Source organism: Eucalyptus grandis, chromosome 8 (assembly GCF_016545825.1).
Source record: "Eucalyptus grandis isolate ANBG69807.140 chromosome 8, ASM1654582v1, whole genome shotgun sequence".
NCBI lineage: Eukaryota > Viridiplantae > Streptophyta > Magnoliopsida > Myrtales > Myrtaceae > Eucalyptus > Eucalyptus grandis.
In genome coordinates, this window is record NC_052619.1 from 66,510,510 (window position 1) to 66,535,734 (window position 25,225).

The 25,225-nt window shown below is 35.9% G+C and overlaps 2 protein-coding genes across 2 annotated transcripts; both read right to left on the reverse strand.

The window, feature by feature from the left end:
- Positions 1–24,982, reverse strand: LOC120286647 (protein SIEVE ELEMENT OCCLUSION B-like). The gene is made up of 9 exons (XM_039298990.1): positions 24,963–24,982; positions 15,188–15,190; positions 4,254–4,519; positions 3,068–3,157; positions 2,434–2,867; positions 2,049–2,143; positions 1,786–1,916; positions 1,203–1,678; positions 1–767 (listed from the first exon to the last, which is right to left on the reverse strand). The coding sequence occupies exons 3-8, from the start codon at positions 4,488–4,490 to the stop codon at positions 1,286–1,288; spliced, it is 1,380 nt and encodes a 459-aa protein (XP_039154924.1). The 5' UTR covers positions 4,491–4,519; positions 15,188–15,190; positions 24,963–24,982; the 3' UTR covers positions 1–767; positions 1,203–1,285.
- On the reverse strand, positions 20,172–24,920 carry LOC120287456 (protein SIEVE ELEMENT OCCLUSION B-like). The gene is made up of 7 exons (XM_039300261.1): positions 24,726–24,920; positions 23,094–23,183; positions 22,455–22,888; positions 22,022–22,116; positions 21,807–21,937; positions 21,107–21,583; positions 20,172–20,711 (listed from the first exon to the last, which is right to left on the reverse strand). Exons 1-7 carry the CDS (start codon positions 24,918–24,920, stop codon positions 20,172–20,174), a joined length of 1,962 nt encoding a protein of 653 aa, XP_039156195.1.
- Positions 24,983–25,225: the final 243 nt, after the last annotated feature.

Sequence of the window (25,225 nt, forward strand, 5' to 3'; positions counted from 1 at the left end):
TTTTACTGAGACAAAAGCACACCCTTCATATACTTAATAGCAAACGCTTCCAGTGGAAACGTTTTACATAGAGTATAGGAACATAATTGTTCCATGCATCATACTGCATAGGCAAAGTTCAGAGAGGAGGGCCGGGCACACACTAAGCAAGCCCTCTTTATTCATTATACTAGGACATACAGAACACTCACAGAGCACTCACAGAGCCCGCTCTCATCATTACTTGACTAATGTGCCCCATGGCAACACTCGAACTTGACAATGTTGTTCATCATGCGCGGGCAGACCGGGCACTTCACATCCTCCGGTATGTAACCAACCATGTTCGGGATATAGAAGTGGTGGCACCTTGGGAGGATGTAGACCCGATCGAACTGCTCCCTGAAGATCATATCGAATGTCTTCCCATTCACGTTCACATGCTTCTTCCATGTCTCGTACTGCATCAGGACCCTCGTGATGTGCACGTGGGATTCATTGATCACGACCCGTGACCCCTTTGTGAGGACCGCAAACCCGCCGTCCTTCTTGAAGTTTGTGTAGAGCCTGAGGATGTCCTGCATAAGGGGTTCGTGCAAGTCCGCTCTGGTTTGTAGCTTGGAGAGCATGCAGCTCTCGAGGCGGGTCCAAAAGAGCTGTGATTTGGTGACGTTGAAGGCAACGATGGAAAAGCCATCATCGATCATCTTCTTTAGCGACTCCTCAATCTCCTGGATGACCTTGGGTTCTTCCGCTCCATACAGGAAGATATACTTCTCAGCCTTGATCTGATAAGAGAGATGGCAAAATCAATGTTTTTATCAGTGAAAAATAACTTATGCTCATTTTTCACATGTCCATATATTGTTAATTAAACTAAACACTCATCTTACATTTTCAAAATTTCCATACAAAAGCTCCAGTAAAGCCTATGTCTACTCGGTATAAAATGAATCTTAACCGTTTATCAGTAAACAATGGACAACGATATAATGTAAAATAGTCTTTTATAGTTCTCGTCTTATCCCATGTATGTCTGAAAGATTCTAAGTTTGAATAAAATTCTTGTATTACTGCGTCAATTTAACTAAATTCATCCTCTAATAAGCAAACTCAAAGATCACAGTTTCCTTTCACACCCATATGCGCGCACTCTAGTTGTATAAAAAAACAAAAGGCTAAAAGAAAAGTGAAGGAAAAGAAGAAGAATGACAAAAACTTACAGCTTCCTGTATCTTCGGGAAAATGAAGTCAGTCGCCAAAAGCTCAAACCAGCTAATGCCAGGCCTCTTCCAGATGTCTGTTGCTACAGCACCGGTGAAGGGAAAGCATCCCAACCCCAAACCCTAATCATGCTCAAAGCATTTTGGTTTGAGACTCTTCCTAGTGGATCCAATACCGTCACCATGGTGTCTTGCCTAAAATGCCACTTCTCCTTAATGATTCTGATGGCCACCCTGTTCGTAAGTTTAGGGGAGTGCACCGAGTACCACGGCATTTGCAACTGGAGGTTCTGGAACTGTTTGATCACCTCCTCGCCATCTTGTTCGATGATAGGGACCCACACAATCTCGTAGCGCTCCTCATGGAACTTGCGCTCGTTGTAGATCTTTGCAAGGATCGAGAGGTCGTGAGAGGTCAATTTGAGGTCCGAAATCAACAACAACACATTCTTCCTCCGGAGCGACTCAACCTTATCCTATATAACAAACAAGGAGAATTATAAATATTGGTCATCACGTGCTTTTTATCGATTGCACGACCGGTGAAAACAATTTATGACAACAGCAAGTTGGAGATATGAACCTTGGTCTTCTTTGAGCCAAGGAAGAGAGGCTGAGGATCATCCTTGATGTAAAACAAGGCCTTGATCAGCTCCACGTTATCGGTAGGGGCATTGAAGAGTCGCTGCAGCCTCTGATACTCCTTAATTTCCTCTGCATTATGAAAAAAACAAAAAATTATTAGACTATTAGTCCAATATTTCTACCAAAAAAAAAAAAAAAAAACAGACATTTAGTCCAATATATTTAGGGCTTAATTAAGTAGAAAAGGAGAAAAAAATTTACCCTTTTTTTGTAAAAAATCTTCGTAATGTCTCTTGATAGAGTGGTGGATCATGTTCACTTTCCGAGCGAAGGTAGGCAGATCTTTTCCCTTGTTGCTAAAAAAACAACAAATATAAAATCCTCTTAGTGGCATGAGTCAGTCTGATTAATGTAAAGCAATTAGAAGTTAAATTCTTCTTCTCCAAGAGTTCTTCACTCTTGTGAAAAATGAAAATTTGCAAACTCATTAGGTACGGGCACAGTGCTTTACCATGTAGTCTAGTAATCGTAATTAGAGTATCTTAAAACAATTTAGACCATTAAACTTTATTTTTTATAACAAAAAAAGCAAACTCTTTCGAAAGCAAAAACAAAAACAATATCATGCTTGATTAGTTAAACATACTCATCGACCGTGCTAATGAGGCTGGTGAATTGAATAGAGCAAGCAAGGATGCTGATGATGATCTGATAAACGCTGCTTGCAACATCAATCATTGTAGACAGCTCGGGAACATCTTTAGAGTCATGCTCAAAATCCACAAGGCATTGGGTCATATTCAGGGTGGTCTTGATCATTTCATTGAGAACACCAAAAACTTGGATCTTTTGCGGGTCTGTGGGCTTGGTGATTGCAGGCAACCCCTTCAGTATGGCCATAGATTCTGCGAGCTTGTCCAATGGTTCAACTCGAGCAAGTCGCCAAAAGTCACCATAGAACACAGCAAGTGATGAGAGGGTAATCAAAGCCTTATTAACCCATGAGTAGCTTGATAGCTCGTGAAAGAGTGAGACCAGTGTTTGGCGCACATTTTTGGTGTCTAATGCCTTGCATGTGAGCTGAAGACAGGGCAACAAGTTGATGCAAGAGATTAGTTACTTGCAACCTCTAAACAGCAGGCTAGAATGCAAGCATTTCACGATATTAAAATTTCCTAACTTTAGTTTAGTCGCATGCACATGGAAAAAAGTTAGAAAACGAGCCAAAACAAATATACTTGAAGAAAAATCTAACTCCTGGGAGGGAGATTATGAAATACCTGACAACCCACTTCGTTGATGGCATCTAAAGGTGGATTGAAGCCCTCTTTTAGAGGCTTGAAACTAGGTTTTCCAGATCCTTTAGTGCCCTGCAACGAAGATAACTTTATTATGAGAAAGGGAAAGAGAGAGGAGAGGGACGATGAGAGATGCGATAGTTTTCACTATCAATCTAAGTGAGATGCAAGACTTCGAGAACAATTTTGAGTAAGCATGGACAAAAGCTATTAAGGTCCTGTTTAATTTTAAGAAAACTTTCAAACTTTTCATTTTCATTTGCAAAGGCACTAGTCATATGCATAACCCCCCTCGATATCCACTGATTGGCATACCTGGTCAATTTTCTAAACTAAGACCCCCATGTCAAGATGATGAAAATAGTTTATATGATAAAGGTTAGGCATATTTCGAATCGTATACAAATAAATGGAAAAAAAAAAAACACTTGACAGCTAAAAAGCTTTAGCTGGCCAAGAGAATTGGGACAGGGAAAACAAAAGAGCCCTTTATCCAAAAAGCGTCATTACTTGGATTAGTGCTTGTTTAAAGTACATGGTTAATGTAACCAGAAAAGCAAGCAGGGTCCGTGTGGCCCATTTAATGCAATATCGAGCTTAAGTACGAGGTTGTATAACCACTTGGATTAGTGCTTGTCACAGTACGTGGATAATCCATATCCTTTTAGATGAATTGTTTCGCCTTTCTTGTTCCTCCTTTAGCCATGTGAATAGCAAAGCAACAAGAAAAGCAAGCGGGTGTCCCCGCAGCCCACTCAATATATTATCATCTCCATGTACGAATCTGGATCAGATTTTTACACTCCCAAATCTGATTTGACTTGTTTTTTGTTACTTATTTGAATTATGTATATTTTCCTCTCCTCATTTCCTTTGAGATTTAAGAAATGAATAGGTCAATGGATAATCAAATCATCAACATTTTATAAGTCTCAACATTAAAATGGCTTCATCCATCTCAAAAAGTGGAGGAGGTTTGTTTATAAAATAATTAAGTGGTAAAAATGTCTGCGAGCAATCTTATTTAACCTTAATTGGAGGATTATAACTACCACCCTCTCATTGACCATTACATCAATGGAAGAGAAGGTTACAAGGGGAAAGCGTTTTAACACTGACGTTATAAGTATAACATTTAACAAATTTATAACATTATGTTGGTGATTACCGTAGGGTTGACGATGGAGTCGACGATAGCGGTTGTTCCGTGAAGGATGTTGTCAACCAGATGGAAGAGGGACTGAACGTCCACGTCTCCTTCCTCAGGAGCGTGAGTGTTCACCATCTCCTTCATGAACTTCTCGTCGTCGAAAGAAGCAAGCAGGTTGGTCCACATGCTTTGGTCAACCTGATGAGGTTTGCCTTTGTGATCCATCCCAAGGAGATGGGCAAGGATTGTGGACATTTTGAATCTCAGAGAGAGAGAGAGAGAGACTAGGGTTTGAGTGACTGTTTAGAGAGAGCAAAGTAGGGAAGGAAGAGGATGCAGGTGGTGTGGTGTCGGAAGAACTTAACGTGCATGCTCTATTTATAGCCGTGAATGTGAGAACGGATCGTATTATACGCGGACGTTTTGATAAATGAAAAAGGGTGAGAAAGGAATATCAACGTCTTCAATGCTTTGTCTAGAAAGGAGAAGTCTGTCCCCACAACCTTATCACCAATGCGAATTTATATTAAAATGGTCGTTCACTTTTTTTGAAGTGCCTATTACAAATAAATCAAGATTACTTGAGAATAAAAAAAAAAAAAATTAAGAATCCAAATTTGGATCCCCGATCCCACTTGGTCTACCACCATGGCGGTCACAAATGATATGTAAAAGGACTTAGGTCTCAGAATCGAAATTTGGATCCCCGATCCCACTTGGTCTACCACCATGGCGGTCACAAATGATATGTAAAAGGAATACGAATTTCAGATCATTAATGTGTATAAAGAAATGTCAAATTTTTTTTTTTATATTTTAGATTTTCGCCAATAATTAGTCCTCCCCTTTTTAACTATCCCCACATGTTCAGCAGAGACGGTTTGGGAAATCTCACCGATCACAGGGGCACATGCTCTATTGGGAAGGGAAAGAAGTGGGTTAGGTTTTCCAAACCCCAGAAATTTTTTTTAAAAAAAAAGGAGAAAAATTGTTATTGATAGAAAGAAATTAAACAGAAAAAAGACAAGGAGGACGGTGATTCACGTGTTGAAATGGGTGTAGGGCCGCAATGCTCGGACAAGGTGCTTTCGACTTCACTCATTTTTCTCGTCCGTTCTCAATTAAATTGCTGTCTCTCTCACTCACGCGCGCGCACACACCCAATAACTTTTTTTTTTTATGGTCGGTACACCCAATAATTTGAGAAGGCAATCTTTTTTACTCTTTCATCAAATAATAAAATCTCTGTTCATATTCGAGACTAGCCCCAGTATGAATTTTATAGACTAAGAGTCCAAGCGTGATTCACGACATGAATAGCGACAACTAAAAATTGTGAGAAAAGACGACCACCAAGGATATACCTTTACCTCGTCAAAAAAAAAAAAAAAAAGAGGATATACCTTTACCTTCTTTTGAGGATTATAGAGGAATCGAGAACGACGGAAAATGCTAGACGGAATCTTCAACAAGGAAAACAACTGACAGGTCCATTATTCAAAGAACGAACAAGACAGTCAGGGGACCCAGACGATGGCAAAGCTTCAACTCTTTGAAAGAAATATTCTCCTTATTTGAAAGCAATATAAAAGGAAATTTCCTTGGGAGGACTCTTTAGGGAATTTATTAATCAAATAATTAAAAATAGTTACAATTTTCAATACACCGATTGTCTCATGTTATATATAAAAAGCTACTTTAAAAAGTTAATTATTTCTCGTTTAGTATTTTTAACAAGTGTTCAGTCACTCAAAATCATATTCGTGAGATCCATAGTATTGTGTGTTGATGTGTTATTTGCTAATTTGGGATTGAAGTAGAAGTTTAGCATTGATAAGTTGGTCGAACTAGTTGAAGTAAAAGTAATTCTTTCACATAAAGAAAGAAAAATCCTAGAGAAACGGGAAAAAAGGGGGGTAGAAAAAAATTCTTACAAAATCCAAAACATAAAAGCCAATATTATTTATGCATTTTGTTTGAAAATCTCTCATAAATCATGAGCGCTTATTAATTAATTAAGAAAATTTCATGATTTTCAAAGAACTAACAAATGCTATTGGAGTGATAGTTAATGTGACTTTTCACATATCGTCCTTAGAAAAATAATCTTAAAATTGATATTTTATGAAATTGCCAATGTCGATAATTGGATGGTCACTTTTTTTTAGGAGACAAATTAAACAACTATAAAAGCAAACATGTGATTTTGACTTACCGACCTTTCTAATGTTATATGCAATTACAACTTAGAAAAGCAAGTTATCCATATCAGCGGATCTTTAAAAAATTAATTGCGCATGCGAATTTGCAACGTCATCGGATTTAGTTATTTAATAACTGTGTCGAGGATTTTTCTGGAAAAAGGGAAAAACCTTTTAACGAAAGAATAAAAAAGAACAATCATTGAAAGAGACGGTGTGTCGGGGAGATATAATTGTTGTGTGAACTCAAGACCGACCGCCATCGCATTTCTTGCAAGAGACGGCAATGTCCTCGTCGAGTCGCTTCCCACTATCTATTCCCTTTCTTATCTCTTTAGATTTTTCCATTTCCACATAAAATCACATTTTTGCAGGAGCAATACATAAAAAGGTGTTATAGCACCCCGAAAAGGCCTAATGTCTACCGTTCATAAGAACGAACGGGACGTTACCATGACGAAGGCTACATTTTAAATCTTTCAGAGCAATATTTTCTTATTCAAAGATAATATAAAAAAATGTTATAAAGGAGTACTCTCAATAATATTATCAATCAATAATATATAAAATTTGTACGGTTCTCAATATGTTGATTGTCTTGTGCTGTACATAACAGCTACTTTGAGAAATCATTTGTTTCTCATTTAATATGTTTAACAAGTGCCTAGTCTTCCAAAAAGACCATCAATAAAGTCATGACCCATAACAAATCGGTGCCAAATTGTTCGCAACTTGTTGTATGCTAATTGGAAGTGAAGTAGAAGTTCAGCTTTGTTAGAGTTATCCTGTATTGATTGTGGAATGAGTTGATAGTTGGTTTGTAAATGTGAGGAAAAATCTCATTCCTTAAGCTAATTTTCGAAGTGAGAGAAACTCAAAATCACTTAACAATGGTATTAGAGAAAATTGTTTGGAGAAAGATAATATGTTTGGAGAAAATAGTTCTCTAAGCTCGAGACAGATCCCCATTGTTTTGTCAACCAAAAAACAATGTGAATCACGAATAGAATCAAAATGAGCTTTTCTTACAAGATATGATAATATCTTCGTTCAGTCATTTTCCACTATTATGGCATGCACTAAAATTAGAAAAAAAGAAGGAAATGAACGAATATGAGTGAGATGATGTTCCCCATATCCCCCTTCTTATCTACTTGAGGTTTTGCTATTATTTACATAAAATGACCTTTTGCATAAACCACAAAAGCCCTAAATCATGTTTACTATAACACTAATAAGCTGATTTTTTTTTGTCATGTCACGAGAAATCTTAAACTATGTCTATGGCAACACCAACAGTCAATTTTTTTTTGGTGTCACAAAAACCACATATTTGTACTAGTGAGATAAAAAATTAAAAATTGTGTCAAAGAGGGTAAAGTTTAGGATTTCTTGTGGTAGATAGAGAGTATTTTTGTTAAATTGATACAAGTTAGAGGGTATTGTGGACACACACACAAAAAAAAAAAGTTTAAGACATTGGTGTCATAATGGACATAATTTACGATTTTTGAATGTGTATTCCTTATATACACACACCCCTTTTTCTTTCTTTGTGGACTTTAAAAAGAAAGAAAAAAAACCATTGAGAACCTAAAAGAAAAGTTTCTAGATAAATATACAAATATTAAAAAATGGAAAAATAATGTAATCTATGCTGACTTTAAAAAATATTTAAATGCAAAATTTCTAAAGTAAAACTCACTTCATATAGATTTTTTCTTGTGTCGTTGAATTTAAGAATGCAAGCTTTCTACCCTTCATCTGGGGAGTGAAAATTGTAAAATACTTATTTGGGTATCTAGACAAATCTCAATTATTGATATTTAACTCATTTTCATAAATCAATGGTTGAAATTTGTGAATACATCAAATAAAATATCATATGGAGTAGATAATTCAGATTTTAACATGACATCATTGTATGTATCTATGAATATCACCAAAGGATGTTAATCCTACTAGCAAATGGTTTGATTGATCTATAATATGTTAACAACCACGTCATACAACCAATCGATCATCATTTCAGATGCGTTATTTATGAATTTTATTTTAAATAACTTTGCATGCACGTATTTACTTTTGATTGGTCATCCCGTATTATACGCACGTGATGTGAACAAAGGTAGAAAAATGGAGGCGAACCATCGTTGCCTCTAATGTGAAGACCACAGATATAAAGCACCTCTTGGTATCTTATCATTCTAACATGACAGGTCTGCAGACAACGGTAGTGGGAACAAGAGAATGAAGAAACCACGACTCGGTAAATTAGCGATTTTTGGCAGATGGAAATAATTGAAAGATCACTCTAGAAGAAGAGTTCGTACCAGCTGATTCAAAAGCGGAAATTGATGTGTGACACAAATGTGCGTTCTCCAATGCCACTCGTACAAAATCCAAGGGACAGGTGTAAGATCTACTAATAAAACACATGACCCAGACTCTCTTTATCCCCGGGCTGTCATTGTTTTTATAATTGGAATGGAATGGAATGAACACACGGAAGGAGAGAAGGTGAACTTGCTCCAGGAAACTTGCTTTGTGGAATCCCACTTTGATTCGTTAAGGGGACTTTTGGAAATTCATTGGTAACTATGAAATGAATTTATAATTTCAAAATAATAAGGACATTCACAAGTCATTTTCTCCATTTTCGATATTTTCTAAACTTGAATTTAAATATCTTCAATTTTGTAATGATACAGTTCATTTTCTTTGTAGATCGATTGCTCAAACATTATTTCTTTCATCAATTGTTTAAGAGTGTTTTCCATTATATTTCATTAGTGTATGATTTTTATCACAAGTTTTTTGTATACTCTTCCAAGATCTATTGACAAGTACTGAAGATGGATATTGATGGTACCATAGATGGTGGTGACATCGATAAGTCATGAGCCACGATGAAAACAATTAAAAAGCAGTGCCTCTCCTCTGTTATCATTTCGATCATGGCCATTGTCTTTTGTCAACTCTATCTATGTATTTTAAAGTAGTATATTTCCATGTACATCTTCAACTCATCAGTATATAAGGACGAAGGTCTAATGGAAGGCTGTGGGGTGTTCTTCTTCTTAAGATACAAAGACTAAAAAAGCTTTTAGGCATTGCTCAATGATAGTGCCATCTTTGTTCATGAAGTGGCCCTCGTCATATCAAATTATTTTTCTTATGTAGCATATATATTTTAGAGACAATTCGTTGTCATCGCCAATATCTGTTCCATTGGACTTCCTCATCTAATTTGTATTGTTGGTAATATGGAACAAGAAGAGTTTCTGCTATCTACAACTTTCATGTCCAATATATTTTAAAGTGGCTTGATGCACTTCCTCATGGCAATGGATTCCAACTACCAATGGAGAATACATTAAAGTAAACATGAGCCTCAGCCTCGTAATCTATCGGAGCTCATTGGAGCCAACTAAACACAAATTGGCAGGCCTAATCAATCAATTTCCTTCCTAAGCTTCGGCCACTTACATAGCCTCTTCGAACATGCTCAAACCTGATTATTTATGAGTAAAATATAATATTTTTTTAAACCATGGGCGCATTTGGACAAGGATATTTAGAGAAAATCATCCAAAAAGTTATTAACTGAATGTACTACGGTCAATTAAGTTTTAAACATTTCCATTGTGCCGATAAGTTCTAAACATTTAAACAACTTGTCAATTTAGTTATAAACATTTTAATCGTGTCAATTTATTCCTAACCCTTTTAACAATTTGATAAACTATTCCTAAACATTTTAACGAATTGTCAATTTAGTTATTTTGGCTAGTTTTGGCCGAATATTACTAATATGACAGTCTAGTCAACTCTTACCATCTTATATAACATAATCAATACTGACATGAATAATTTTTTTAATTATTAAATTTTTCTAAATTTTTTATTCTTTTCTTTTCTTTTTTTCCTCTTTTTACATATGACCCAACAGCCCCTTTGGCCACTGGACGACAACTGGCCAACCCTCGTTGTAGCTAACAAGGGCATTGTGAGCCCTCATTGTGACTGATGAGAGCTTGGGCGAGGGCCGTGATGCCCTTGCCTCACCTAATCTAGTGAGGGCATCAAAAGCCCTTGCATAGGCCATTGTGGACCAACGGTTGCAACACTCGCTTGCCGCTAACAATTTCGCAGCCCTCACTTAAGGGTCAGTGAGGTTCACTAGCCCTTTCTCATTCACCAGCTTGTCACTAGCCCTCCATCGACACTTTGTAAAAAAAAAAAAAAATAAAGAAAAAAACATAAAAATTAGAAATTTTTTAAAAAAATTTAAAAAATTGTCAATGTCGTGATACCTAATCAAAATTAGTTAAAAAGACTAAATTGACAATTCTTTAAAATATTTTTGGCAAATCATTAAAATGTTTAAGATTAAATTGACACAATTAAAAAGTTTAGGACTAAATTGGCAGCTGTAAATAGGTTTAGGACTTTTTGGATAATTTTCCTAAGATTTTTGGCCCATATATTCTCAAATTGCCAATTGCACTAGTCCACATTTAAGCAAAACAACAAAAAAGGAAACAAACTCTCTCAACGTGAACAGCTTCCTAGAAAATTAGTGCCGAACATGTGGAAAATGGTTCTTTAGGAGTCCTAAATTAATTGAGCAGAAAAAAGCAATATTGACACCTAAATTTTTGCCCAAAAATCATTTCCAAAAATGGGAACTTGTTTTTCCATAAAAATATTTCATGTCAAATTCTTACATATAGATTATCTAAGTATTTAGTATAGTTTTTTTAAATGGAAGATGTTCTTCCTAAAAAATTAAAAAAATAAAATAAAATAAAATAAGAAAGAAAGAAAAGAAAAAAAAAAAAAAAGCAAGTTGGGGCCAATGATCTAAATGTGACTAGTTAAGCCCTGGGAATTAGATTGGAATTAAAACAGCAAGTTGGAGCCAAAATGCAATTTCCAAAAGTTGTTGGATCAATTCGCAAATTTTGTAAATTTTCCCCAAGCCCTTAAATCATCATCTTGGCCCCCAATTAAGTTGAAATTGAACTTGGGCCAAGTTGAATTAATCAAATTGGGCCAAAATTACCAAATTGCATTGAATTGGGCATTCCTAAGCAAGAAAATGGTCAACTTTGAGGGACTCTCTTGTGAAATTGAGTGGGGATAATTGTGAAAAATGGTCAAGATCTTAAATTATTATACATGAGCTTGCTAATCGATCAAAAACCATAGCCAAATTGATAGATTAAAGCACTCAAACCAGCTACAAAAACCCCGCCCATAGTTAGGTCTCAATTCGGAGCTGCTAAGTAAGCAACTTTATGGCCTCACCATATCCTACTTAGCCGCCCAATCAACCTTATCCCTGCACATGATGGAAGACCATAATTAGTAGTGTAAGTGGACAAAAATTGATTAGGATAAGCTGTTGAAAGCATGTGAAAATCACAGCAAAATTCGCACACTCAATAGTTGCAAAAGTTGGAAATTTGGTCAGGTCATTGACTTGTTAAAGTAGCTCTATTGACAGGCTTGGTAGGTGGACAAAGACCGACCAAACGATCTCTTAATTTAGGGGATAAGATCTCTGAAGCAAGCTCTTTTGGGGCATGAAAGGTAGGTGATAAGGGAGAAAAGCGAGGGCTCACAATCGTTCCCCAAGAAGACCTCTAGAAACAACTCAAGAAAAGCAAAAACCCAGAAATTTCAAACCTACCTTTGTAGAGAAAAGTGAAATTTTCACAAACTGGTGGCCAAAATTAGTCAAAACCTTCAACTAAAATGTAAAACTTCACTCAGAGATCTTTCCAACCGTAGGTCACATGTCCCAAATGGAGATCAGGAAGACCTTCTAAAGCACCCCTAAAAATACCTTCCTGGCAGGCCAAGAAAGTCTGAAATTTTTTCAAGTGTTGAGCCTGGCTGATCACGGGTGAGGGGAAGCGAGTGTTTTTTAGAAAAGTGAGAAACAAATAAGGAAATCCATGACTTGTAACCCAAACTAGAATGCACATAGTTTGGTTCGGAGTTAATTTGGCCAACATAAGAGGTTCTGAAGTCTAATTATGGAGGTCAACGAAAACCTTCGTTGTCAGTTTTTTCTTTGCAAATCTCATTTTTCAGTTTGAATGAGCCAAATTCTACGTGCCCCCCGAGGATAATTTCTCAGTTTCCTCGGCCAAGAGCCACTTGCAAAAGAAACTATGAAGCAAGATAAGAGTCTTAGATGTATTTTTTTCAAGTTTGAACATGTTTTAACCATCGAAAACCAAGAGGAAAACCAACTTGGAAAACTTATTTCTGAGACTGAAATTTTTCAAGTGTTTGAAGCCTCTTCAAGAGCCATATATGTTTGACTTGTTGCTCCCCTTTGCATGCGTTTTATGTCTTCATAAGCTTGATGAATGTTATATGGGAGTACAAATGATGTTGAGGTTAGCTTGGTTTGGTCTTTAAATCATGGTTGGTCAACGTGGACCATGCGTGTATGCTTTTGAAGAGGTCGTTTTGATGTGTTTGATTGATCATTTTTTGTGATGTTTGTTGTATTTAAAAGTCCATGTTACCTACTTTCATTTTGATCAAGTGATTTTTTCCGTAGATCTTGCATATGATGAGTGTCGGGCTTGAATATAATTATGCAACATATTTGCTTGACTTGGGTTCAAATCCAGATTTGCAAAATCAGCTCAAACCTGCATATTTGAGGACAATTTCAGCTTGATTTTTGTGTATTTTAGACTATGATTTCTATTTAATATTGCTCTCTGTGTGATAGTATAATCTTAATACTTTAGTTTCACATAAGATTACTTATGGATCGAGATTGAATGCCACAAACATGGCTCGAGGAAGCTGCTTGGGTTGGTTTGATGCACACCAAGTGTTCGACGAAATGCTCAAACTAAGCTTCAATCTTGAAACAATCGATTTGAGCTCAGTTCTTGTTATATTCATGTACTGGACATTTATTAGCATGTATCAGTTTATGGAATTATTTTTAAGTTTAAAAAGAAAAAAAATCCGAAAATTTCAAAAATAAAAATAGAATGATTGATTGTATCAAATTAAGGCAAAAATGACATCTACGAAATTTTCTTAATTTTATAATGCCACTTTTCCTAATTTAATGCTATTTTGGTATTTTATAATCATTTTTGTAAATAATCCTTTTTGCACAGATTAATATTATTTAGAGTAATTTCATAAACCGATATAGGGCGTGATAATTAGACCATGTAATATTATTTGCTCGACTTGAATCGAATTTTCCTTTTCCGCATTTATTTTCAAGTTATTTCAATTTCTTTGATGTTTACTTATCGCATTGCTTTTCATTAATTTGAGTGTAAATTTCTTTTCTAAATTAGGTTAGAATTAGTCTATACATTAAGGAAAACAAACCTACAAAAATATTTGCATTGACATTTAGTGGTTTTATAAGGATCATAATTGGTAATTAAGATTGCGTGACCATTTAGATAAACAACATTTCAAGTTATTAGTACTGCAAGGATGCTAATAGAAACATTGACATAAACAAGTTCCCGTTCCTAGAAATCTCTGGTTGCGTAGGAATCGAGACAACACTCCTGTGTTTTGATTGGTTTCTAACCCGACCCCAATAGGCCAATGGCAACTCTTAGAAATATTTAGGTCGTTAAGAACTGGAATATGAAATTCTACATCACGCGAGGTATGGGTTTGGGAGAGCTCGCGCCTAATCTAAGGTCGTTGGTCCGCCTCTTTAGGCAAATACCCCTAAACCCCTTCCTTTTCCCCCGACGGAAAAAGAGAGGTCACGACAAGCAACTTTCATATCTCTACATCCATTATCACAATTGGAATTGGGAATAACATATAATATGCTTACAAAACATATGCTCTTTTAACTGTTTCTTGGGTGTATCCAAAGAATAATGGCTTAAAATTGGACCATTTAGGAACAATTAAATAATATATAGGTTCACTGAATTAAAAAAGAAAACAAAGTCAATTTGAGTACTGAAATGAGCATCAACAAATTCAAGGACCAAAATCTATTTAGCTCTCTGACCAATTTTCATGCATGATCATAATTGGTGAAGAAATATAACCAAACAAGATAAAAATTTAAAGTTTTTTTTTTTTTTTTTTGGTAAGAAAAAAAGGTAGATAATATGCTATACATGGAAACAAACGTAATTGGCCAATCACAAAATGAGACGTGGGTACGTTTATTCGGTGTCATGGCCTTATAAATCTTGGCTAATCCCTATTCAATATTCAATCATGTGTGAGTACGTGAGTTAATCTGAAATATATGAAGAAGTTTGCTCCGGGAAGTTGATCTTGTGATCTTAGGAGGGCTGCTGACGTCTATTTAGAAAGTACGCTGGAGTCGATAATTGTACTATTCCACCTGGGCTATGCAGCCTTGTTTCTTGGCCGTCCTTGCAAGCAAAATCCTAGGACGGCTGCTGACATCTATTCAGATTGTGCACTGGAGTCGATAATTGTACTCTTAAAACTAGGCGACGAAGCCTTGTCTGTTGGTTGTTCTCGCCTTCAAGCGTGTCTCGATCGAATCCAGGCACATCCCTTTCTTGTGTTGCTAGGCAATCCGAAGATGAACAAGGGGCAGAGCTACGTGAACTATCCGAACAGAATTCAGCATTGTCGAAGAAACTGAGAGCCGCAAGAAAGTGCCCTGTTGAACTCAGGCGAGAGGTACAGAAATCTCCCATCAAAGGTTGGTGGGAGGCACCGATGGACCAACTCTCCTTAGACGAGCTTAAACTTCATAAAAGAAGTTACGAAGAATTGAGCAAGATGTTAACGCAAGAAATTGAAGACCGGACCACTGATTCTCATGGCAACAAGTCTGACGATCCTTGTGGGACTAATTCCTAGGAAATTTCAATGTCTTTGAAATATGGTGGTTTCATAATGTAATAGGTGAGCTCATGCCATTTATAATCTTGAAATAAAATGTGTGGTTTGATGGTATATTCTTCTTGCACATCCACTTTTGAGCGATCTTTATTGATGATATAAGTTAAAGGACTCAAATAAGGTAGGTTTTGTTTTCTAGATGCTTATCCTTTTATTTACAGGAAATGACTGTGCTACTTGTATAACTTTTGGCAGCAATATGATTAATTACTTTTCTCTAAAGGAAATTGTGTTTTTAAGGATGGTAAGTTGCCATGGTAACTTCCTCCAATTAAAGTAATTTGACTGTACATGCTCATGCATTATTGACTTGTGTATTTTTAGTTTAATGTCCCTCAATAAGATTAAGGAAGTATTTGTGCTTCCCTAAGGGATTAAATTGAATTCGAACAAATTAGCCCTTATGCACGAGTGCTTCTTGTAGTTTTAGTGAACAAGGTCAATACAATTCTAGCATAAATAAATAAATAAATAAATAAATAAATAACAAAAGGAAAAAGAAATAGCTAATTATTGACATATGAATTTCGCTGACAAGTTCATCATGAAACTTCCAAATAAAACCATTTTAGAAATCAAGTTTGCTTGCAATGACAGGAGTTTCCAAAAAAAAAAAAAACACAATTAGTTTATATGACCCACATTCCTCGTTTTTGCTGCCTAACCAATCTCGGAACGATAAGTGGGTAGGTTTAATTCATGTCTTGATCCTATAAATGATTGATAATTCTTACCCAATCATGTGACTACGTAAGTAATACCAAGCAATTTCAAATACATTACAACCATGGCAAATAAGCCTCAGAACAAGGTTGCTCGAGCAATTGATTGACCGATGAATTCAGTACAATTTGGTCAATTGTTTGTAAGATTGAATAATTTTTAAATTACGTAAGATTACTTAATTAAACTCTATTTTCCCTTCATATTCTATGCCAAATATCATTTCCACCTCCAACCCCCACACACCCTACCCCTCCCGAGATTTGGTGCTTTAATTTTGACAGGGACTCTTATGTATGACTTGATTAAAACACAAGAAAGTTAATTTGATAAATCTATACGAATTCATGGAAATCATAAATTTGATTGGTCAAATTAGGAAATTTGTGGTAGGTTTTGTTGCTTACATTACAGGGAATAACTTTGGTCTTATGTAATTTTTGGCTGGTAACATGATTAATTCATCTTGTTATTATGCGCCTCATGGGAAATTTGGTCCTTCCAAGGATGGCAAGTTACCACTGGTAACCATCTCCCATTAAAGTAAATGAATGTGCATGATGACAAATTGGTTGGCCTAGCCAATATTTCCTTCCTAAACTTGGGCCACTTACATAGCCCTTTCGGACATGCTTTGGAACGCAAGAAAGAAGAAAGAGGAGAAGGTAGTAACTTTCTTCATATTTCGAATTATGTGTACAATGACCGGGAAGAGGAGTACGTGGATATTTATACTTGGATTAAAGCCAAGTATAGTTAAATGCTTCCTTATCCTAATCCACATATTCATGAGATTGAGAAAGAGAGAGATAATACCTAAGATCGTGGATGCCGAAAAAGCAAGTGAAATGTTCTTATAATATTTGAGGAATTTCGCTCTCATGGTCACTACCGCTTCATTGAAGAAGGGACTTTCCTCATTTACCAATTGAACCGATATCATGTGTAAAACCGAAGTGATTAGATTGCTTAAAGGATGATCTCAAATATTCAAGCATCAGTTGAATCACTGAAAACCTGCAAGCAGTCTCTGAAGATTTCGGCAACCCCATAATCTTATTGTGCCTATGGCAAAAGACCATCACTTTCACAATGAGCGGAGAAGTAGAACGACAAGACACCCATCTCCTGCAATCTTTTTCACCATCTTCTATGTTGAATTCCACCTCGTTCTTATGTGCAAAGGAAATTTTTCAACTTCCCTTTCCTACGTCAAGTACGAGACCTCCCACTGTTGATGCGACAATGGGGTGGAAATCATGTACTCGACCTACTCACATATGTTGACTATAGAATTGTAGAACTCGCGGAGACCATCTCACGTCCAAGTTAAAGCAATGGCACACGCATCACAAATCGAAGAAAATCCCATCGCATACAAGATTTAGCTGTTGGATTAGAGGGCAAATCAAAGAAGTATTCACGCTGACATTATCTAACCTGATTCTAAATATATTATTGAAGATGTCAAACTAATTGATGGCTCACTTTTTGTAAATCAGGCAAGAATATTAGTTTCTTAAGCATATATGTTTGGTGACATAATTCCCAATCTTCATTGACCTAGTGACTAGTGATGACATAGTGCGTATAATTCGTAAGGCTAGTTCATAAATCAAAAGTCAAAAAGACTCGTAAGTTACCCGCTGACAGCAAATGCACTAACGCTGCCCTTCTTCTTTGTACAACGACGGGATAAGAACGCTTCAAGTGCCAAAAGTTGGCACAAAGGACACTAAGTGCCAAAAGTTACGAAAGGCACACTGTGAGTGTCACATTCGAAGAAAAACGGATCACTTAAGTGCCACTCCGCCAAAGTTCGGCCAAAAGGTTGACGTGGCATTTTTCCGACGAATTTCCGGCGAAGTGAACCCAAAACGACGCCGTTTTGCATGCCGACATGGCAAATAATGCAAAAACGGCGTTGCTTTGGGTTGACATGGCAAAAAAATAATATAACAATTAAATAAATTAAATTTTAAATTCGATTTAGTTAAAATATTAAAAAAATTTAATAGTTAAAATATTAAAAAAATAATAAATTTAAAATTACATTTAGTTAAAATATTAAAAAAATAATTTTAAAATTAAATTTAGTTAAAATATTAAAAAATAATAATTTTAAAATTACATTTAGTTAAAATATTTTTAAAAATAATTTTAAAATAAATTTTAGTTAACATATTAAAAATAATAATTTTAAAAACTAAAAATTAAAAAAATAATTTTAAAATTAGATTTAGTTAAAAATTTTAAAAAATAATTTTAAAATAAAATTTAGTTAACATCTTAAAAATTAATAATTTAAAAAAATTAAAAATTAAAATAAATTTAAAAAATTAAAAATTAAATTTAGTTAAAAAATTAAAAAAATTAAATTTAAATTTAGTTAAAATATTAAAAAATAATAATTTCAAAATTTTAAAATTTAAAAAAATTTAAAAAAATTTAAAAATTTAAAATTAGATTTAGTTAAAATTTCAAAAAAAAAATTAATTTTAAAATTAATTTATTAAAATATTAAAAATAATAACTTAAAAAAATTAAAAAATTAAAACAAATTAAAATAATAAAAATTTTAAAATTAGATTTAGTTAAAATATTAAAAAATAATAATTTTAAAATTAAATTTAATTAAAATATTAAAAATAATAATTTTAAAATTAAAAAAATTAAAGAAGGGGGCAGTGGCTGAGGCTACCCTCAGCCATCGCCCCCTTTTATTAATTTATAAACTTTTGATAATTTTTTTTATTTTTTTTAATTTAAAATTATTTTTTAATATTTTAACTAAATTTAAATTTAATTTTTTTTTAATTTTTAAGTAAATCTAATTTTAAAATTTTTATTTTTAATATTTTAACTAAATTTCATTTTAAAATTATTTTTTAATATTTTAACTAAATCTAATTTTAAAATTATTTTTTAATATTTTAACTAAATCTAATTTTAAAATTATTATTTTAAAAAAAATTTAAAATTTTTAATTTTAAAATTATTATTTTTTAATAATTTAACTAAATTTAATTTTAAAAATTTTTTTAATATTTTAAGTAAATGTAATTTTAAATTTATTATTTTTTTAATATTTTAACTATTAAAGTTATTATTTTTTAATATTTTAACTAAATCTATTTTTAAATTTAATTTATTTAATTTTTATATTATTTTTTATCACGTGAGCCAAAAACGACGTCGTTTTTGCATTATTTGGCCATGTCGGCGTGCAAAACGGCGTCGTTTTGGGTTCGGTTCGCCAGGAAAAATGCCACGTCGGCATTTTGGCTGGATTTTGGTCGGATTGGCACTCAAGTGATCCATTTTACTCCGATTTTGGCACTTAAGTGTACCTTTCGTAACTTTTGACTTAAGTATTCCTGTCAACTTTTGGCACTCAGTGTCCTTGTCCCTACAACGACTTGCCGTTTTCGGTGTTTGTTCCTCGCTAAATAGAAGAGGCTGTAGAGCTGTCTACACCTAGTGGCCGAAATTTCTGACTTGTCACTAGGTATTCTTCGAGTCAAATGGTATAGCCTGCTGCTCCTCTCGTACTCTCTCTGCTTCATCACGTTTCTAGTGTCAATTCCAGGTTACCGTAATTCCTCCTCTAGATAAGGGTGTACTTCGCAAGAGAAGGAAACGATTGGTGTCTCCTTGATCATTCCCTGTCACGATCGCAACTTTGCTCCGAATTGAGTTAAAAGTCAAGTTAGTAGTCACACCATACTCGGTGGATGGTACGTTGAAAAAGTTGAGTTAATTTAAAGTCAAATTGGATCTGTAAGCTTATATGTTGGACATCAATTTAGTTGTAATCTGCAGTGTGATAGGAGATTACCACGCGGTAATCTTAATTGTCATGAGGCATAAGTGCTCAGAGAAGCATTTAATGGACAAAATCACACGCTTCAGGTACTTGATAACTCAAACTTCAAGTGGAAACGTTTTACATAGAGTACGGGAACATAGTTGTTCCATACATGATACTGCCTAGGCAAAGTTCAGAGGGGAGGACCACGCACACGCTAAGCAAGCCCTCTTTATTTACATTAAGGTACATAGAACACTCAGAGAGCACGCTTTCATCATTACTCGACTAATGTGCACCATGACAACACTCGAACTTGACAATGTTGTTCATCATGCGCGGGCAGACCGGGCACTTCACATCCTCCGGGATGTAACCAACCGTGTTCGGGATATAGAAGTGGTGGCACCTCGGAAGGACGTAAACCCGGTCGAACTGCTCCCTAAAGACTATGTCAAATGTCTTCCCATTCACGTTCACATGCTTCTTCCACGTCTCGTACTGCACCAGGACCTTTGTGACGTGCAGGTGGGAGTCATTGATCACGACCCGCGATCCCTTCGTGAGGATCGCAAACCCACCGTCCTTCTTGAAGTTGGTGTAGAGCCTGAGGATATCCTGCATAAGGGGCTCGTGCAAGTCCGCTCTGGTTTGTAACTTGGAGAGCATGCAGCTCTCGAGGCGGGTCCAAAAGAGCTGTGATTTGGTGACGTTGAAGGCAACAATGGAAAAGCCGTCATCGATCATCTTCTTTAGCGACGGTTCGATCTCCTGGATGACGTTGGGTTCTTCCGCGCCATACAGGAAGATATACTTCTCAGCCTTGATCTGATAAGAGATTGCAAAATCAATGTCTTTTTCACGTCCATAAATTGTTAATCAAACTAAACACTCATCTTACATTTTCAAAATTTCTATACAAAAGTTCCAGTAAAGCCTGTCTACTTGGATATAATCTTGACCGTTATCAGTAAAGAAAGGACAACATTATAATGTAAAATAGTCTTATAGTTCTCGTCTTATCCCATGTATATCTGACAGATTCTAAGTTTGAATCAAATTCTTTTATTACCGCAACAATTTAACTAAATTCATCTTCTAACAAGCAAACTTAAAGATCATAGTTTCTTTTCACGACCATATGCGTGCACCCTAGTTGTATGAAAAAGCAAAGGGTACAAGAAAAGTGAAGAACGAAAAGAAGAAGAAGGACAAAAACTTACAGCTTCCTGTATCTTCGGGAAAATGAAATCGGTCGCCAAAAGTTCAAACCAGCTAATGCCAGGCCTCTTCCAGATGTCTGTTGCTACAGCACCGGTGAAAGGGAAAGCATCCCATCCCCAAACTCTAATCATGCTCATGGCATTTTGGTTTGAGACTCTTCCTTGTGGATCCAATACTGTCACCATGGTGTCTTGCCTAAAGTGCCACTTCTCCTTAATTATCCTGATGGCCACCCCGTTGATAAGTGCAGGGGAGTGCGCCGAGTACCACGGCATCTGCAACTGAAGGTTCTGGAACTGTTTGATCACCTCCTCGCCTTCTTGTTCGATGATAGGGACCCACACGATCTCGTAGCGCCCCTCGTGGAACTTGCGCTCATTGTAGATCTTGATAAGGATTGAAAGGTCGTGAGAGGTCAACTTGAGGTCCGAAATTAGCAGCAACACATTCTTCCTCCGGAGCGACTCGACCTTATCCTATATAACGAACAAGGAGTATTATAAACATTGGTGCAGCATGTGCTTTTTAATCAATTGCACAATTGGTGAAAACTATTTTGCTGTTGGATTCCAACATATGTATGGGACTAAATTATTAGTGGAAGACAATTTTACTACAAGGGCATGTTGTGTAAAATCTTAATGCATTGGACTTGTAACATAGATTGATGTTAAACTCAGAGAAAGTTGAAGAATGAACCTTTGTCTTCTTTGAGCCGAGGAATAGAGGCTGAGGATCATCCTTAATGTAAAACAAGGCCTTGATCAGCTCCACGTTATCTGTGGGGGCATTAAAGAGTTGCTGCAGCCTCTGACATTCTTTAATTTCCTCTGCATTATGAAAAAATTGAGTTTAATTATTAATCCAATATATTTTGGGCTTAAATAAGTAGAAAAAGAGAGAACAAATTTTACCCTTTTTTTGTAAAAAATCCTCGTAATGTCTCTTGATAGTGTGGTGGATCATCTTCACTTTCCGAGCAAATGTAGGCAGATCTTTACCCTTGTTGCTGAAAAAACAACAAAAGGAAAAATTCTCTTAGCGGCATGAGTCATTCAATTCATGCATATTTGTTCCCATCCATTTTCGTTCTTTTTAATTAAAACTACTTCTTGTGCCTTTTCAGGACCATACTAATCAATTAGAAGTTAAATACTTGTTCTACAAATAAGAGTTCTTCACTCTTGTGAAGAACGAGAATTTGAAAATGAATCGGCTTAAGGTGTAGTCCTCAACTTTATCAATTGTAATTAGAATAGCTTTAAATAATTTTGACCATTTATCATTATCTTTCACAAATAAAAAGCAAACTTTTTCGAAAGCAAAATATATATTTCATAAACATACTCATCGACCATGCTAATCGGGCTAGTGAACCTGAATAGAGCAAGCAAGGATACTGATGATGATCGATAAACGCTGCTTGGAATATCAATCATCGTAGACAACTCGGGAACATCCTTAGAGTCATGCTCAAAATCCACAATGCATTGGGTCATATTCAGGGTGGTCTTGATCATTTCGTTGAGAACACCAAAAATGTGGATCTTTTGTGGGTCCGAGGGCTTGGTGATTGCAGGTAACCCCTTCAGTATGGCCATAGATTCCGCGAGCTTGTCCGATGGTTCAACTCGAGCAAGTCGCCAAAAGTCACCATAGTACACAGCAAGTGATGAAAGGGTAATCAAAGCCTTATTAACCAACGAGTAGCTCGATAGCTCGTGAAAGAGCGAGACCAGTGTTTGGCGCACATTTTTGGTGTCCAATGCCTTACAAGTGAGCTGATGACAGGACAATAAGTTAATGAAAGAGATTAGTTATTCGCAACCTCTATACAACAGGCTAGAATGCAAACATTTCATAATATTACAGCTTCCTATCTTTAGTTTAAGCGCATGTAAATGGAAAAAAAATTAGAAAACGAACCAAAACAAATATACTTGGGGAAAAAAAAATCTAACTTCCGGGAGGGAGATTATAAAATACCTGACAACCCACTTCGTTGATGGCTGCTAAAGGTGGATTGAAGCCCTCTTTGAGAGGCTTGAACTCATGGCTTCCAGATCCTTGTATGCCCTACGATGAAGGTCACTTCATCCTTAGAAACGGAAAGAGAGGAGAGAGCAAAAGAGAGATGCGATAGTTTTCACTATTAATTTAAGTGAGACCCAACACTTAGAAAAGATCTCGTTATGTCAAACCATGATAAATTCAGGGAGTAAATTCAGGTATCAAACAATTATCGGCCTATACAAAAAACGAAAAAAACTCTCTTAACCAAAGGATTTAAATAGAGGAGTTATAGTGTTATCCACATGATCATGGGCCTTCAACCTGAGGGATAGTCTTCGACCAAAAAAAAAAAAAAACCTGAGGGATAGTCCAAACCTAGTCAGGCCTAATGAGTCTGAAGAACAACTTGGGTTAAGCGTGGATATATGCTAATTATGGGTCCTATTTAACTTTAAGAGAAGTTGTCAAACTTTTCATTTTCATTTGCAAAAGCACTGGTCATTTACATAACCCCTGTCTATATCCATTGACTGGATAGTTGGTCGATATTTATAAATGGGTTAGACATATTTCGAATCAAATAAAAATAAATGAAAAAAACACTTGACGGCTAAAAAGCTTTAGCTCAGTCTGGCCAAGAGAATAGTAACGAGAAAAACAGAAGAGCTCTTTATCCAAAGGTATAATCACTTGGATTAGTGCTTGCTTAAAGTACATTATCCATGCAACCCAATAAGCAAGCGGGGTCCGTGTAGCCCATTTAATGCAATATCGCGTCCAAGTACGAGGTTTAATATATAATCGCTTAGATTAGTGCTTGTTATAGTACATGGGTAATCCATACCTTTTTAGATTGATTGTTTCACCTTCTTGTTCCTCCTTTAGGCTTTAGCCATGTGAAGAGCAAAGCAATCAGAAAAGCAAGCGTGGTCCGCGTAGCCCACTCAATATATTATCACTTCCATGTACGAATTCGGATAAATCTGATTTGACATTTTTTTAACTTATTTGAATAGGGCATACATTCCCCTCGTACGAGTCTCAACATTAAAATGGTTCTAACCATCTCACAAAGGAAAAGAGATTTGTTTTTTGAAGACAGTTAAATGTGTTTTGTTATATATAAAATCCTTTTTGGTACACATTCTATCAAAATTATCGCCTTATGAAATAATAAGAAAATGTTAACCAAATAAGTTTGGAAACAAAATAAGTTCACTCTTTTGTTTTTTTCCACCGCACCTTTTCCACTAGTGAGGTAACCGCCCCACTTCCTCTTTCTTTTTCAATGGCTATCAATGGTTTCCTTTCTAATTAAAGGAGGATTAGAACACTAAAAATGTATCACATAAAAAAAGAATTTTGCATATCTACTCTCGGATGCAAAATTCAAGAAAATTGGAGCATACACTGTTAGTGGTAAGGAAAAATGTCCAAGGGCAGTCTTATCTGACCTGAATTGGTCGGCTATAACTACCACCCTCTCACTAATCATTAGATCAATTGAAGAGAGAGCCACTGGCGGAAAGTGTCTTCACCGATGTTATATGTATAATTCTTTTAACAAATTTATGGCATTACATTGGTGATTACCTAAGGATTGACGATGGAGTCGACGATGGCGGTCGTTCCATGAAGGGTGTTGTCGACGAGATGGAAGAGAGACTGAACATCCACGTCTCCTTCCTCAGGAGCGTGAGAGCTCACCATCTCCTTCATGAACTTCTCGTCGTCGAAAGAAGCAAGCAGGTTAGTCCACATGCTCTGGTCAATCTGATGAGTCTTGCCTTTGCGATCCATCCCCAAGAGATGGGCAAGGACTGTAGTCATTTGGAATCTCACAGAGAGAGAGAGAGAGAGAGAGTCAAGGGCTTTGAGTGAATGTTCAGAGAGAGGAAAGCAAGGAAGGAAGAGAGCGCAGGTTGTGTGGCGTGGGGAGAACTTAGCGTGCATGCCCTATTTATAGCCGTGGGTGTGAGAGAGTCCTATCATACGAAGATGTTTTAATAAATGGGGAAGGGTGAGAAAGAAATATCAACGTCTCCAATTCTCCGTCTAGAAGGGAGAAATACCACGAATACGAATTTACATTAAAACGGTCATTC

Excerpts from the sequence above, each read along its gene's own strand:
- LOC120286647 (XM_039298990.1), bottom strand. The coding sequence starts at position 4,490 with ATGTCCACAATCCTTGCCCATCTCCTTGGGATGGATCACAAAGGCAAA. Across the intron at positions 2,144-2,433 it reads CTCATTAGCACGGTCGATGA|CAACAAGGGAAAAGATCTGC; the intron begins GTATGTTTAACT and ends TTGTTTTTTTAG. Across the intron at positions 1,679-1,785 it reads TTGGCTCAAAGAAGACCAAG|GATAAGGTTGAGTCGCTCCG; the intron begins GTTCATATCTCC and ends TTTGTTATATAG.
- LOC120287456 (XM_039300261.1), bottom strand. The coding sequence starts at position 24,920 with ATGGATCGCAAAGGCAAGACTCATCAGATTGACCAGAGCATGTGGACT. Across the intron at positions 21,938-22,021 it reads GGATTTTTTACAAAAAAAGG|AGGAAATTAAAGAATGTCAG; the intron begins GTAAAATTTGTT and ends TTCATAATGCAG. Across the intron at positions 20,712-21,106 it reads TCCCGAAGATACAGGAAGCT|ATCAAGGCTGAGAAGTATAT; the intron begins GTAAGTTTTTGT and ends ATCTCTTATCAG.